General features: G+C 32.0%; 2 protein-coding genes across 2 annotated transcripts; one reads left to right on the forward strand and one right to left on the reverse strand.

The window, feature by feature from the left end:
* Nucleotides 1–1,107: 1,107 nt before the first annotated feature.
* On the reverse strand, nucleotides 1,108–5,500 carry HELRODRAFT_182793 (hypothetical protein; the record flags this gene model as incomplete). The annotated part of the gene is made up of 6 exons (XM_009033521.1): nucleotides 1,108–1,354; nucleotides 1,875–2,032; nucleotides 2,668–2,734; nucleotides 4,094–4,252; nucleotides 5,089–5,222; nucleotides 5,483–5,500. 6 exons carry the CDS (start codon nucleotides 5,498–5,500, stop codon nucleotides 1,108–1,110), a joined length of 783 nt encoding a protein of 260 aa, XP_009031769.1.
* A 6,728-nt stretch (nucleotides 5,501–12,228) lies between these two features.
* On the forward strand, nucleotides 12,229–13,666 carry HELRODRAFT_182794 (hypothetical protein; the record flags this gene model as incomplete). The annotated part of the gene is made up of 3 exons (XM_009033522.1): nucleotides 12,229–12,272; nucleotides 12,956–13,307; nucleotides 13,442–13,666. 3 exons carry the CDS (start codon nucleotides 12,229–12,231, stop codon nucleotides 13,664–13,666), a joined length of 621 nt encoding a protein of 206 aa, XP_009031770.1.
* Nucleotides 13,667–16,707: the final 3,041 nt, after the last annotated feature.

The following is a 16,707-nucleotide window of genomic DNA, read 5'->3' on the forward strand; positions in this document are numbered from 1 at the left end:
AAATAGCGTGAACGTTTTTGTTAGGGAGCTGTTTTTATGAAGAGAGTTTTTCGTTTGAAATTTTGTTCCAATAAAAGACAACGGGGCCAACACTAGTCTGTTTTTCATAAGATGCATAACAGTGGGTGCTTAACAGCTGTTAAAAATTAAACAATTTTCAACCATGTTAAATACATTACGCAAGCCACTTTATAAATTTGCTTAAATAACAGCGCCCACAAAACATAGAACTGTTTTTCTTAGGATTCGTTGAAGTCGTAATGTTGTTTTAAAGTGCCAGTCGTGAGTTTTGATCAATGCAATTTGTAATTTTTTTAAAGGTCGTTATCTCACGTTTTGTGTTTAAATGTCAAAGTTTTGCTTTGTGTCTAATTTCCTTGTCATATCTTGACATATTCCTTGACATATATCCTTGTCATAATTCATTTTATTTACAGAAAGGTAGATTGAAATATAAAAAACTTCGTTGAGGAGATTGCTCAAAATATTAGCTAAACGTTTTTGGCTAAATCACATCCCAAAACTCAAGCATCTTCAAATCATTTAGCAACAGTTTACAAATAAAAACAAACAATGCATCACCGCATAAGTTAAATACTTAAATATACTTAAATAACTAATATACTTAAATAACGTACAAATAAATTAATAAATTAATTTGTTAGTAAACTCAAGCATCACTTAATATAAGGCTCTGATGATGCACTTCCAGGGCCAACCGGATAAGGAAGGGTTAGGGTTAGGGAAAAATTATTAATTTCTAATTAATTAACTTCTAATTATTGAAAAATTTATGTTATTTTAATTTTGTTGTAAAATATATTTCAAGAGTCGTCAACTGACTAAATCTCATCTAAATAATTAGTTACAACGGTTTTTATAGTTCATAATAGCCAAAATCTGGAGGTTCAACTTAGACGATAAAATACGTCGTTTCATTGGCGGACCTGGTTCAAATGGCGTATGTAAGAGTGAGAATTTCAAAGATCAACAGCGAAAAACATTGTAAAATTTCGAGTAGTTATAAAGCAGTTTTTGTGCTGTAAGTTCAACTTCTTACTTGCGGGGGTCTTGTGGCCGAGTGGCTAGCGTGCCCGTCTACCACTCCTATGACCCGGGTTCGAATCCGGTAGTTTTTACAGGTTCATCCGGGTAGCTGACCTCCCGGCCAACCGAGCCGTCCATCCTTTCGAGGCTGGTAAATGGGTAGACAACGTAAGTTGTCGCATGTTGGCCGGCGAGGTGGCTCAGTGGTTCAAACCTCTTAATGGCTATCATATACTCAGCGTATATGATGCGGTGCTTGCGCGTGCACATAAATACATGTGTACGTCGTGTGAAAAGGATAAACAGCCTTTGTGGCAAAGATGGCTGATTCAAATCAATGGTTGAAGATATGAAGAACATAATCAATATATGCAACATTGTAAGTGGTTTTGCGTATGTCAGAGCTGTAATAATAAAGACTAAAAAAAAGTTTTTTCGTTTGAATGTACAACTTTTGTGGAACGAACAGCTTGATCTTCAATGAGGTAGAAAGTTGATCACGATTGTGTAATAGAAAACTACTGCTAAATAAAAAACAAATAATTATGTCAATAGTATTAGATGCTACTTTTTTTTAAACTATAAGAAAAAGAAAACTTTGCAAACGATTAATTTTTTTTAAATAAGCCAGAATATAAATGCATGTGTTGGTTAAATTTGAAATGAATTTAAACAATGGCCTATGCTTAATTGACTAATTTATTTTGTTTCAACAGAAAAACAACAACAACAAATGAACAGCAACAACAAAACAACAACAACTTTTGCAAAATGATTCAGTTGCAAGAATAAATTGCAATGTAAAAATATATGAATGTAAAAGTAACCTTGGTAGATACACGTCCAAGTGAAATTGTCTCAAGCCACTATTAATCCTGATGTTGAAATTCAAATCAGATAGTACACACTGATCAGTGTAGTTGAGCTGTTCAATGAAATTCATTAACTCCTGGCTTAGTAAGGTCACTTTGAACTTTGCCCTGGTCTAATTATCAATTCATTTGGGTTATTTGTGCATGTGTGAACTGATGTACATACTTTTCAATATAATAATATTTTAATTTTTACTAACTAATACATCTCATAAGTTGAAACAACAGCTGAATATGAACAAATAAGCTATTTAATAAAGAAACTATAAATAAGACGCTTGTTTCAATCGGTAAAGTATCACAACAGTTTAGTTCAACGTTCAAAATACATAATCCATCCATCCATCTGTCCGTCCGTCCGTCCATCCATCCATCCATCCATCCATCCATCCATCTATCCATCCATCCATTCACACATCACTTACATCTTTTATAACGAGCAGAAAATTAAAATATTTGCTATTTGCCGGAGTCATTGCTGAAAAAGTGGTCAACCCAAAACCGTTTGTCTAAAAAAACTTGTCTTCGTTTAGTTATTTGACTAAAAAACTGACTTCGTTTAGTTTTGGTTTAGTTATAATAAATTCCGACACCCAATTTGCACATGGTTAATTTAATGTATATGGTTGTCATTTATTGTTTATCATTAATATTTTGATGGGGTTTTTATTTAACAGTTTTAAAATTGGTTTTTTCTATTTAGTCAGACATATGATAGTTTGAAATTTGCAAAACAAGACACACGCACCTCTTCTCTGAACTTCCAATCTTCGGTTGAGTCCTGCCCCACACGAATCCACACCGATCCGTCACGTCTGAAGATATTTTGCCGTAGTTAGGTTCGGTTTTAATAATTTTAATAAGATTTATTACTATTTCTATCAAAATGTACGGTAATACTCCTCCCCAACGACCTCCGCATCTACGACTCTCTCTCTCTCATTCTCGACCGTTTTGTTTCTGACGGATTGTTTTCGCATTAAGCGTCACCCCGATCTACGACTCCCTTAAAAACCCGATCATCGACCTTAAAAAACACAAAAAAAAACGTAAAATTTACGACTTTTGTAAAATTTTTCATGTGTTTTCTGAAGTGTGGATTGAAGATCCCCAAAACAAATGTCATCGAAGATAATCATTTTTTGGTTTTTATGTTTGTTTCCATTCTTTTTTAGTCTTTTTTAAAATTTAATTAAGGAACGTTCATTTTTCTTTAAACAACATTTCAACTTTACAAGCAAAAAATATTGAATATGTAAAAAATAATTTTTAGATGATGTAAGACAAATTGAAATGGAAAAAGAGTTCCGTACAAATGAAGTCAAGCTTCTCAGTAGACAGTAGAAGAGTTTGCTGCAATAGATAACAAAGTCCCAACCAGTGCTGAAACAGAAGAAGATAACTTGGATTGGATATTCAGTCATAGTTTAAAGAAGATCCACAAAAAGACGAAATTTATGAAATAATTGAACCTGTGATTTCTTATACTGTTGCTGCTAAAAGTATTCAACAGTTGATTCATTTTTTACTGACTCATGGATTTCAAGGCATTCCAGAACATTTAGCAAATTTTCTTGGTCAAATTCAAACAAAACATCTTAAAAAAATCAACAGTATTTCAACCTCCACTTACTTCATTTCTCCCAAAATGAATTAAATTTTTGAGCTTAACAATACAACATGGTTTTTCCAAATTATATATTTTGTAAATATAATTCAAGGCAGTATACATTTACTAATAAAAAATAATGTACACATCTTCTGTAACTTTTTTTTATATGGTTGTAAATATGGCTTTCCCCATTTAAGACCCCTCCCTTTTAAGACCTGATTTCTATGACATTTTCAAAGTCGTTAATAGGGAGTACCACCGTATTTTCCATCAAAATTGAAAACGGTTGGATGAGAATTAAAGTTCAATAGAGAGAACCACTGCATTACTCTTTCATATATAAACATAAATATATTATAGTTATAAATTTTAAATAAAAAACTAATTGTAAACCAATATTCTAAATATAAGAAAATATATTAAAAATAATTTTAACAAAGTTTGCTTTTAATAACAAATAAGTTAAACTTTAATTTTGGTACAGCAAAAATACACCAACACATTAAAACGTTAGATTTCTAAATCTGAAAGATATTTTAAGTTGCAGTCCTTGAGAACCTACCTGTAACTCAAGTATGCATCTTGCTTCGATCCGTTGACCATAGCGATGGTGTAGTAGCCAGTGTCAACCCGGCACCAATCAGTCGAGGTCGTGATGGACATCGTTGTGTTGTTTTCATTCCTGTTGCCGTCGTCGTCTCTGCTGTTTTGATGATCGCTGCTGGAATGAACGTCGTCAGTTTTCAAGTTGTTGTAGTTGATGCCATGAAAACTTCTTTGCTGGATTTTTTTGTTTTTAAGGAAGTTGGTGCTGCTCGCACGTGGAAGGTCCTCCAGGTCCATCAAACACGCCGACATCAAAAAACCTGCTGAATGAAAGAGTGCATTATCATCCTCCAAGCATTTTATCGGTAGAATTATGGATTTAATGGTTTTAATATCACACTAAGCTCATTTTATTTTGTTACATGTGCTGATTTTAAATCAAAATGATGTTTTCATTGATGCTCTGTAAATGCTCGAATGGAAAACTTACAGACGTCTAAACTAGCATTAAAATTGTAAGTTCAAATCTAAACGACAAACAAATATCGATTAATAAAAATTATAGCATATTGAACAAGTGAACAGTACGTTAATAAATTTAAGTAATAAAATTGAAAAGAAAAGTGAGAGGCCAATAAAAAATGTTGTTTTGTTCATTTGAATTGTTTAAAAAAATATGCTAGAAAGATTGTGAAGTGGACTGCTGTGGGAGATGGAAGGTGGGGAGGAGCACGTATTTGTAATAGGTTTGGTTATATGCTTAAACGTTAGTGGGCTGGGAAAATGATTTTAATTGACCAGTAAAACTAGCACTGTTTATTTTTGTTGTTAGAAAAACAAAAATCTATTGCCGTCAAAATTTCTTTTAATGAAAAAAACTAATAAAATAAAAAGAGAAAGCGGTAATTTAAAAAATAGCTTCAACCGGAAAGCCTACAAAATAATTTTTACAAATCAGTGAAAATTGTTAGCTTGTTGAAAAAAAAGAAAAGAAGTAATTTAATTGCTGACTGGAGAAATGGATATAAGAAGGGAGCATGGTAGAAGCATGTCGGATTCGACTTGAGTGTGGATAGGAAGTCAAGCAGGCTCGAATGGAGACGTAACGAGGTCTGCAGGCCTCCTCCTCTACCTGCCATCCATGTCTGCCGTTCATATTGGCATAGCTACATAAGAACAGTTTACAGTGACAAATATTATAAAAACCATACCAGTCAGTTTAACTCGATGCTGGGTTGGCATGAAACGCTGTTTTGTTTGCGTTCTATTACAAATATTGTAGTTGCGTTTGGCGGGTTTTAATGTAGAAATCTTTTGAACACATCTTTTAAAATTTAACGTGTTTCACGTTTTTAGATCCATTCAAGTGACTCTACACTCCGACCGCCCCCTGGTTCGCACTGACCCTGACCTTAAGAGACATCACTAATAAGTGTGCGTTAAATGAAACATTATAAAAATGGATTAGGTTTTAACGATTTAATTGTTTGATTTAAATTTAGGAAATTTATTGTTTAAGGCTTTTTATATTTTTTAACAATTTAAGTTTCATGGTACAAATAATCATGACACATCTGACAAACCGAGAAATGTTTATGAAACAAATTGATTGTGCATATGAAAATTAATTATTTTTAAAAATTGCATTAAACCTCAAATTTGAAAAATTCTAAAGTTAGATTTTTTAAGTTTTTAAATGATCTAAAACACATAGTTACATCAGTACGTATACGAGAAAAATAGCTTGAATGTATCTCATTCTCTTGCAAATGTTTTTATTTATTGCACGTTTTGAAAAGTTTGTTTTAAAAATTTGATTTATAAAATTATAAAAAAAAAGAATTACGTGTGTACGCAAGCGAGTAGGTGTGAATACGCAGCCACGTAACGATTGCAGCTCAAAGTATCAGAATGAAGAGAGTGCGTGAGTGCACGTGGTGACCATCCTGGAATTTATGAAGCCTGGCAAATTTATGCTTCAATGCCTATGAATTCTGAAAATGTTAACGATTGTTTGATTATGCTTGCATTGTTAACATGTAGCATGGTTCATTGTTGGAGCTGCACTGCTGACGGGTGTCAAAGTATGCTCCTGGGGTGCCTGTCGTTGTGCCAAGTAACTGCGAGAGTTTCAAACTTGTTTCACAACAAACTTCTTACAACATAGCCAGTCGTTCTTTATACTTTGTAAATTATGCGAGAGAAAAAAAATACTTAGAATTTTTTGTTTAAAAATAATTTTTTCATAGTCGAGCCAGTTGATCACGTTCTAAATACTTCCCCTGATTTCATTAATGAACGTTCCAACTGGTATTAAAAAATTTCGCGATGTACTGCACTCCCAGATATCATCGCATTTTATTTTTATATTTTTAACTCAAACAAAATTTAAAAAACTAAAATTTAAACTAATAAAACAAAATTAATATTTGACTAATTTTAACAATTTTCAAAAAATATTTATTCATAAAATTTTGAAAATTTTGGAATTTACGACAAATATAGGCGAATCTTTGCTATATAATAATATGATTTGCCGATACTTTGGCATCCATTCATGTATGTACGTACAGGTTCATACATTGTTGTGCATTTGTGGAGCGCCTCCCCCAGTTGTGCTTCGTTTCGTTGAGAAATGATGTTTCAAGAGTTTACCGAGCACCTGCTGATGTTGGTATCAACTTTAAATCAAGCGGCAATGAGTCCCGAGCCTTAGCTGCTGTAACAGAAAACGTGATTGCCCCAAAATGAGATGTTTCGAACGGAGGGCAAACATGATCTCCAGAAACACTTCTCGGAGGAAAATTAGAATAAATAGAAAAATCATTCAAATAATGCATCTATCATCAAGAAATTGTTGAATATTTGACATTCTTGACATTCCTGATGTATATCAAAATATTTTTTATAAATAAATATCTAAATAAGTGATGTAATGATTAAATTTCAGTCTTTTAAATAAGGCTTGAAAAATGTTTTAATTAATTTAACTTTTGTTTGCTCACATAAGAAAATGAATCAAGGCGCATAATATTATTCACATATACCGGCGTCCATAATTTTCATGAATGTGCTTGAAATAATTATCTTTTGTGGGTGAGTTTTCTCTCTTCGTGCTGACGTCAACTTCTGGTGCTTCTGGTCTATGGTGTGGTATTGAATCTGTTACCCGTCAACTTAAAAAGACTGGAATAAACTATTACAACTTACCTCTTAAAATATACTTAAGTCAAAGATTACCATTTATTTTTCTGGATTGATGTCTTGATATAGTTTGATCGGTTTTTTCCTTTTCGACTGTGATTGATTTTGAGGATGTAATAATAATAATAACTAAATAATTATGAAAAAAACAAAATAAAACAAAAATTAGGGAAAAAATATTAAAATTACTGGCACATTATGGCAACATCTTGGGAGCTGCAGTGCCGTTAAAATCTTCATTGAAAAAAAATTATCGAATTTTAGCATGAAGGTTAGCGTGGTAGAGGCAGAAGAATTTTCAGCACAAATGCATTGGACCTTTATTGCTTTCATTTAGACTTTTTGATGAGAGTTTATTAGAACTTATTGTGACAAGTAATTTTTTACTCTGACAGAAATTATTTTTTTCGTTTTAAATCCATTTTAAAATTCAAGTTTAGTTGAGGTCTTCATTTCTGAAATCATAAATTAAATGCTTATTTTTGATTATTGTGTTTCATTTTTTTTTACTTTTTGTACGCATGCTTAGCAAACAAAAAACTTTTACAGTTTTCGCTAGCCTTCGAAACAACCTTGTACTAATCAAACGATAAAAATGACTTTTCATTTGCACGGTCAGTAAGAAAAAAATTAATTTTAATTCTAACGCATGCGTTGTAATTGTTTCGTATCTGATGTAATGATTCACAAATTAGATGAGCAGACACAAATAATTGATGTACATCCAAGACAACCGGCACACAGGCAGCCAACGAGCAATGAGCAGAGGGCATTAGAAAACAGAAATAACAAGAAAACAATATACCATATTTACCTGGAACACTGCATATAACATCAGGTTTCCACGGATATAAATATAAAAGTGTGGAAGTATGCGCGAGCACATACTTTTTTGTAGCGCTCATACCCTCCTCATAAACACATTCGTATTATAATTATTTTTGACACTTCAGATATTTGAAACGACCCCTTAACTGGCTGTGACGGCATGGCCATGTGACCTCCCATGCAATATGGCACTAGCGCTGATGAAATGTCGATACCGTGAAAATGATATTTGCTTTGAAGAGGAGAATCGCTTTGATTGACTGCCCGACAGACCCCTCCAACCAATAAGTATCCTATCAATTCAACGCAATGACTATGAGTTTGTGCAAATATTGATTTAAATAAATGTAAAAAATTTAAAGTTCAATTTTTGTTATAATTGCGGGATATTTTGTTTAAAAATTTAATAATAATAATAAATGTTTATATATATAAGGTTTTTTGGATGTTACAACAAAAAAATAGTCAACAGTCATCAATAATAGTCATTAGAGTTTACACCACACACACACGCGCACACACACAAACAATCATGTAGTATATATATATATATATATTATATATATATATATATATATGTGTGTATGTATATGTATATAAACATATATCCCTATATCTATTAATATATTATGTATATTAAGTGGCTTGTAGTTCGTTTTTTCGATTTTTCTCATTAAGGTTTTTAAAAAAATTATCCCATTTATTAAAATATTAAAATTAGAATTCAGATAAACTTAATTCAATTTTAATAAATCATTTTCAGTATGGGTGGAGGTTATATAGTTTATGAACAATAAGGAATTTTTGTTAGTTGAAGCTAATTAGTGTTTTTTTTCGTTCTTCGTTTTCGCTGTGTCATATTCCTCTTTGTCGTCATTTCCATTGCCGGAGTTGGGTATCCCGATGGTTTATATTGAGGAGGTTGTCACTTTTGCTGGATGACCCTTACGAAGAGTGAGTTATTTTAACCGTTGTTCACAAGAAGGTCGGTTAATCTTTTTAATTCAGCATCACAGTTTGCTGAAGGGGGAGAGTGGGTGAATGCCCAGTTTACAAACGGTCTAATTGTGCTCACTTTGAATTCTTCGGCGAGTTTCCTTTAACAGAGTGACGCATCGTCAGAAAAATAAATGGCATTTGAGGGTGTTAAAGTTTCAGGGTCAAATAATTTTAAATTTTGAACAATTTTTTTAAAACACTTTAATTAAATATTTAAAGAATACTTACTTCAATAGCATCAAATGATTTTTAATTTAAAAAAAAATTAGTTAGTAAAAAATAATGACACAAATCAGATCACTTGAATTAGCCTCAAAGTAGAAATGTAAATAAATGTGTTATAAAAATAATCAAAGAACATTTTGTTAAAACATCCAAATTTGAAATGGAAACGAATAACAACTGAAACAACAAAGGAGAAAAGTCCCGTCGGGGAATGAAGACAGCACGAAAGATGAAATTTGTATTAACGACATCCATAATAACAAAAATCTTCTCCGTAGCTCCAACGCTTGCAAGACGAAGTGATTTAAATTTAAAGAGCGTGCCAGAATGCAGTCGTAGAAGAATGGAATCTAGTGCTATGGATGGATGGAAGGATGAATGGATGGATCGATAAATGGATGGATGAATGGATGGATGAATGAGTGGATGAATGGATGGATGAATCAATTGAAGTTTGTTCATCCAACGAACAAATGAAATATCTCTTAATTTAATGGTTAAATAAAAAATCGGTAAAAAATGTAATGCCGTATCATTCTAGTTGAATTTGAATTGTATATTTGGTTAAAAAAAAACAACACTTAATAACGTAAACAAATTCAAATAACAAAGTGAATTGAGTAATTTAGTAAAATAATTAAGAAACTATATTTACTATGGTGATTAACATGTTAGCTGTTTTTTTAATTGAATAAAATAGTTAACAGTTATAAGTAAGCTAAAGTACATTTAATTATTTTGGTACGTAATTAAATTTTACTATTTAAACATTTATTCTAGACATATTTAAATTTTTCGAATTTAATTTTAAAATAATTTCAAATTTAAAATAAACCATCTTATAGCATATCAAATTAAATCAAAATTCCCACGTTCTAATTGACCGTTAAAATTTGTTTGCACAATGTTACAGTCTGACCAAGGTCGTACGATGCCTCATTGCAGTATTTCACTACTATCGCCATCTCGCAACCTATTCAAGGCAACTATTGCATATTTGTTTCAAAATCTTTCGTTTGAAACAAAAATAAAAATTGATGTCGGAAAAAATTATTTGAAGACAGCAGACTAATAAGCATTCTACTGCATGCACAGCACAACTACGCTCACACTGACCAGTCACACAAGTCCTTGCACTTCCAAGCACACACCGTACATGATTTTTGAGACCCCTCATACAAATATGTACAAACGCATCTACGTTGATTCACGAGTGTATACACGGATGCACGAATACGAATATACACAGCACGCACATGCACGTACAGACAAACGACCAGACATACAAACTTTGTAAACGGGTTAAACTATCCACTCAACACAGCGTACGTACGTACATTACAATAACAGAGAACCGAGTGTATCAAATGATGATTATTGATGTATAATATTATGCACGAGTGTTGAGTATGGATGTGTGTGTGTGCATGCGTGCGTGCGTGTGTGTGTAAATCTATTTCTATTTCGACTAATTAATAGTCAACCCAAAAATGGTTAAGGAATGTTTTCAGATAAAATATGTTGACCGGCTGAAGTACTTGAGACTCCAAAAGCTGCAGTACAGAAGAGTACGTGGTGATTTGATACTGTCATTCAATGTGATGCACAGAGAAGATCGAAGAGGTTTTCCAGAAATAGCAAAAGTAGATTATCGTACGTACAAGAGGCCTGAAGATCAACTCTTTACCATTTGGCTGCATATGGAGAAAGAGTCATTTGTATAACAGAATATCAAACATTTGGAAGGGATTACAGGAAGATTTTGCCAATGCCTCTGGAGTGAATGGATCTAAAAAAATTGGATGATGCCTTAATGAATGTGGATTTTAAATTTGATTGGAAAGCTGCTGTATGATGTTAGAACAATCGCTTTGCTTAATGTGGTTAATGAATGAGAATTTTTTTATGTAGATAAATAACTTTTTTATATTGTTTTTCTATTCTTTTTAATGTTTAATGTGAAAAAGACATTTAATTTATGTAACTTTCATTGATCTGGTCTTAGAAACATTAATGTTTTGCCCATATTTTGTTCTTGATAATAATATTAATAATAATAAAAAATATATACAAATTAATATTTAAACACAATCTTCAAGTTATTAGTAAAAAACATTATTTTACTTTTATTTACTTTTATTATTTCCCTTGTCTTGATGACTTTATCAATATTTTCATTCAAATACTAAAAAGTTTATTGACTGATTCATAGGACGGAGCAGTAGTGAGGCGTCACGGAAAGATCTCCGCCCATCTCACAACACGTACATTAGTCGCGTGCATTTATTGTTGTTGATGCCTTTAAAAATTAACTAAAAACAAAATTAATAGCAAGGACACATCTTATAAAACGTTTTCAAAGTTTGTTTTCGAGTTTGGCTTATTTGAGGGTGAGGGTGGCTTGATCTTCTGGATGCGCGAGCACGTGATCCAGTAGTTTGTCTTGCTCGTAAAGTAAAGTGTGTTTAACGTTTTCACGTCAAATGATCACAATGCTGACGTCTGCGCCGATGTAATGCAACACAATTTTGTAGGCAACGGTAATGTTAACTAATCCACTGACATAACAGGGTTTGATGACGGTGGGAATGGTGGGTTCAGACCAAAAGTCTGAACGCCTATCTTATCCATAACAAATGCAAAAGTGTAAAATATTTAAAATTAATTAATTGTACAATATTCAAAGTATAGTTAATGTACCTGATCAACAATCACATTTATTTGTTTATAGTAAGAGGGAATAATATATAAAGGAAAATCTAGGAGGGTTATTTTCTTCTATGCATATCTTGTTTAATTCGATCTAAGTTAGCAGTTTGTTAGGTTTTTTTTAAATTGTTTAATATTCTTATAATTATATATATATATATGGGTCATTCTCTGTCAACTTGAACCATGGTCCACGCCCGACCATCTCCGATTTTTTTTAAATTTGAACAGTAAGTACCTCAATGTATTTCATCGACAAAATAAAATTTTTATAAAACAATTTCAATTATTTTTCAAGTTATGAAGATTTTTGTGACAGCATCCTCAAATTTTTGAGCAATTTTTTTCAAAACGTGTACCTACGTAGAACGCTATATCTCTTGAACTAGTCAACATATCTTGATGAAATTTTTTGTGCATATCAGTGAAACAATGTAATAACAAAAAAATAAATGTTATTGTCTCGAATCAAAGGATATTTTGAACAAAAAATCTAGAAAAAAATGATTTTTTTGAAAATTTCCCCGATTTCAAAACAGCGTAGCTCAAAATCTATCGCAAAATAAATAAATATTTTTTGTTATTTTAGAAGTACCTTATAGTCATAAATAAATCACAAAATTTCGTTAAAATCTGTTTTGAATTTTTTGAGCTATCGGAGCTCAAAATGTCAAAAAAATGAAAAACTTCTTTTGTTTGGCGCCATTTTTAACTATGAAGAACCAAACGTTTTTTAATTTTTAAAATTTGTTTATATAGTGCTTTTATAGCTTAACAACATATCAAAAATTAAAATTGGCGTTTGCTTTCTTTGAAAAATAAAACAACTTCAAAAACAGGCAAAACAAATTTTTTTCAAGTGTCAATATTTTTTATTTTTTTCAATTTAAAATTTAGAATGTATGTTACACAGATGTGAGGAATGCCCAGGAAAACTGAGTGTCGAAAATAACTTAAGAGCGATTTTCGAAGAAGCTGTAATTTCAACTGACAACACAATCAGTTTTTATCAATGGTCCCATGATGATAATCGCAGTTCATTGATTTCCGTACAGGATACAGTTGACAGTTTCATTGAAAGATTTTCGCAAAAACTTGACGAGTTGTCATCGCATCATTACATAAGCAAAGAACAATTGAAATATCTTAGCAATTCTAAAGAAAATTTAAAAAATTCGGAGTGTATTGCTTTAATGGATTTTGCTGAAAATTATTCGGTGATAATACAGGATGCAATCCAGAGTCAACATTGGAGCAACACGCAAGTTACTCTTCACCCAATTGTTCATTGGCATAGTTTCAGAAACGTCTTAAGTTCTCAAAAGTGGATTTGGTACGAGACTCTATGCTCATTGGCATGGTTTCGCACGCGTACTAAAGTCACACAATTTGTTTCCAGTGTTGTTCTGACTCTTGTTGTTTTGTGTTGGTTGTGCGAAAGCCGACCAGACTCGACGGCCCAGTGAAAACAGGCCAGGGTTGTGCGAAAGCCGACCGACAGACTGACAGGCCCATTGAAAACAGGCCCTTGGTCGTGCGAAAGCCGATCAGACTCGACGGCCCAGTGAAAACAGGCCAAGGTTGTGCGAAAGCCGACCGACTGACAGACAGACAGGCCCAGTGAAAACAGGCCCTTGGTTGTGCGAAAGCCGATCAGACTCGACGGCCCAGTGAAAACAGGCCAGGGTTGAGCAAAAGCCGACTGACAGGCCCAGTGAAAACAGGCCTTGGATTCTATGAAAACGAATCCGCCTCGTTGTTTTGTTTCTTGTGCTATTTGTAGACCTAGGGTTCTTTGCTGGATTCTATGCTCATTGGTATAGTTTCACACGCAGTTTGGAATTTCCATAGGCTCTGATTTTTGTAATTTTTACGCATTCATTTTATTTATTTCTTGGAGTTGTATCGACATCACTATCGGTCACACACGTCGAGGTTGTACGATTAAACGGCAAGAAACATATCCCAAGTTGAAGACCCAACAAGAAGAAGTTCTAATTCCTGTATTCCAGTTTGTTCATTGACATTTTACATTATTATAGAGTTAATTTAGTTCAATTCCTTTCCATTTACTTCCGTCAATTAATAAAATTGTTATCCAATATTTTTTTACGCGTTCGTGTGGTACTCAGTAAAATCATATAATTCGAAAAAGCCCAGTGCCACACAGGACTGGTCGAACTCACGATAAAAATATACACAAAAATTATTGTCGGACCATAAAAAAATTCCCTGAGAAAGATAGAGGAGGAGATTGCCTCAACACCACCAGTTGTTTTTATTTAAATTTTCCGACAATATATATATATGTATATATATATATATATATATATATATATGTTGGTAATAGACCATAATTTTTAAAATATTCTATAAATTCTACGAAATGTTTGGCGTTTGTAGTTCGTTTTTTCAATTTTTTTCTCACTAAAGTTTTTTGGTGAACGTTTAGTTTATTAAAATTCAAAATAAACTTATTTTCCGAATTCATGCTGCAAATAAGGCCATATTTCGATTCCGAATGATTCATCATCAGTGCTTTTTGATGTTTATATAGGGAAATATTGACTTTGTCAAAATGAACTTAGATGGAAATTAGGTGTCAGGTTTCTTTATTGGCTGATCATTCTCTTTGGTCTCTTTTTCTTCATCGATAGCATCATATTCTTCTTTGTCACTATTTACAATGCTAGTTTTTATTACTTCTTTGGTTTCGTTGTTGGTTAAGCGCCGGGTTGGAAGTGAGGTTGTCATTTTTTGTTGAATATTTATTTTTGGTTTATTGATGTCAATTAGGACTGCTTCTACACGCATCTTAAAATTGCAGAAAAAACGAACTACAAACATATTAACGCCAAACATTCGGTAGAATTTATAGAATATTGTAAATATATATATATATATATATATATATATATATATATATGTATATTTATTTATTTATATATTTATTTATGTGTTGGATTAAGTCTGTCAGAAATGCAATTATTGATAAAAATCACAGCATATTCGGCGTTAGTTAACTTCCAATTTAACTTTTCGATTTTTCTAACGGTTGATCATTTTTCAAGTTTCTTTTGATCAAAACCAAAATTTTGTTTATTTTATGCATGATAGATCAGAAAAGCTTTTTTCGGTATTCCTATACCATCTTGGGTGTTCAAATTAATATGTTGTAGTTGTGCCCAGATGCTCGAATATTTAATAATTATAATATAATATATAAATATGTAATAAATATAAAAAAGATTTGAGCATCTGGGCGCAACCACAACATATCAATTTGAATATCAATATATATATATGCAATTATTGATGAAAATCACAGCATGTTCGGCGTTAGTTTACTCTTTATTTAATTTTTTGTTTTTTTTTAACGGTTGATCGTAAATCATTCTCAAGTTTCTTGAGTTCAAAACCAAAATTATGTCTGTTTGTTTCAACGCGCTATTCTTCTGTTCAGTTATATAGTTCCACTTGGTTCGAGATCGAGAGTGCTCCTAACTCAAGAACTGCGTTGAATCACGTCGGACTTTATATTATTTTATATTTGTTTGATTAAAACTCATTTACTTAGATAGCAATTGTTGGTTGATAAAAAGATTTCAAAAATGGGTTCTTCATTTCTTATGTAAATTTTTATAATAACTCAACGAACGTAAGTCACTAATCTAAAGCAAATTAATTTAACGATCTCAAAAATCCATTCCCATCATCTATACAACATTTATGGAATATCAAAGACAACACAAGCAATGTGAGTAAAATTATTTTCCAACCCAACAGATAAATTGAGAAACTTTAAAAAAAAACAACATAAAAAATCGATAACACCAGAATCACAAAAACCACAATGTGGTGGAAAATATTGAACACCATATCCAGCATTGTATGGTGGAGAACACAGTAACAGTGTTGATATTTTAGATATGCCAACCAAAATTTACAATACTTTAGCAAAATTTATTATTTCAGATTCATCTATTTTATTTCATTTTTAATAATTAGTATTTAAATTTATTTATATGGCTGAGCTACCAGTTTTGGGGGCTTGACTGCAAAATATCTAGACCTAACATTTGCTTTTTGATACTTAGAAATCCCACTGAATATAACAAAAATGAAGTTACATGTATGAAAACAAGCAAATTCTTTTTTCGTTTTTTGTTTTTTTTCTTAAAAAATGTTCAAACATGGATTATATATATAATACCAAAAATCAATGAACGTACGTATCTTTAATTTTGTTCAAAGCTTTTTTACTTATCAGATACATACACATTTTTAGTAGTGTGGTGATTGTGATCTCTGTGCAAAATATTTTAAATATGATAATGGTTTCTTTACATTGAAAAACAAAATATATATATGCTGCATGCACTTAGTTTGTGCAGTGTTAGAACAAGTCTATCAAAAAATACGATTTCCGAGAAAGATTATGGCAATAACGCAATGAATTAAAAGCTCATGTATTTATTATGTGATTAAAATTTGAACACACCGACCAAAATACTATAAAAATTGACTGCGTCATATAAAAGCAAACGTTTTTGAAAACCTTTGCGGATTGAGGGGGATTTTATTGAATATATGCCGTGTAAGATAAATTGCTGTTGTCAAGGAGCTGTTTGTTATTGCAAAAAATGGTTTGTTACTCACAAGGGG

Source organism: Helobdella robusta, assembly GCF_000326865.2.
Source record: "Helobdella robusta unplaced genomic scaffold HELROscaffold_93, whole genome shotgun sequence".
NCBI classification, from domain to species: domain Eukaryota; kingdom Metazoa; phylum Annelida; class Clitellata; order Rhynchobdellida; family Glossiphoniidae; genus Helobdella; species Helobdella robusta.